Source organism: Aureococcus anophagefferens (assembly GCF_000186865.1).
Source record: "Aureococcus anophagefferens unplaced genomic scaffold AURANscaffold_1083, whole genome shotgun sequence".
NCBI classification, from domain to species: domain Eukaryota; class Pelagophyceae; order Pelagomonadales; family Pelagomonadaceae; genus Aureococcus; species Aureococcus anophagefferens.
The window spans coordinates 2,923-3,437 of record NW_008706239.1 but is presented as its reverse complement, the minus strand read 5'-3'; the positions used below and the strand labels follow the sequence as shown (position 1 = coordinate 3,437).

Genomic DNA, 515 nt, shown 5'->3' with positions numbered 1-515 from the left:
ACGAAGACCTCGAGGCCGACGCGCGGGTTCACGCGCCGCGCGAGCGCGACGACCTCCGCGAGGCGCGCGCACTCCGCGTAGGGGTCCGCCTCCGCGTCGACGACGTAGACCAGCACGACGCAGCGGCTGAACACGGCCATGGGCGTCAGCGCCGCGCCGTGGTGGCTCAGCTCGCCGAGCTCGCAGCCGCCCGGGATGTCGAAGATCGCGAAGTGCACGAGCTCGCTGTTCGCGACGAGCCGCAGCGTCGGCGTCGACGTCGACGCCACGAAGAGCGTCTCGTGCGGCGACATCTTCCCGAAGACGACGCGCTCCATGGACGTCTTCCCGGAACGCCGCGAGCCCATGAGCACGATGCGCGGCGCCGCCTGGACCCGCTCCTCGTCGTACTCGCTCTGGTCGCTCGGCCACCGCTGCACGTCCGTGTACATGGCACTCGACGCGGTGGGCCGCCCGGGCGGGCGCGCGGCGACGCGGCTGGCGGCGAGGGTGAAGGGCAAGATCAGGAGCAAGAC

At 72.2% G+C, this 515-nt stretch overlaps 1 protein-coding gene across 1 annotated transcript; it reads right to left on the bottom strand.

Annotated features, from left to right (window-relative positions):
* Positions 1-2: 2 nt before the first annotated feature.
* On the bottom strand, positions 3-431 carry AURANDRAFT_35529 (hypothetical protein; the record flags this gene model as incomplete). The annotated part of the gene is made up of 1 exon (XM_009044935.1): positions 3-431. A coding segment is annotated over one exon (429 nt), but the record flags the coding sequence as incomplete, so codon positions are not given.
* Between the last annotated feature and the right edge of the window lie 84 nt (positions 432-515).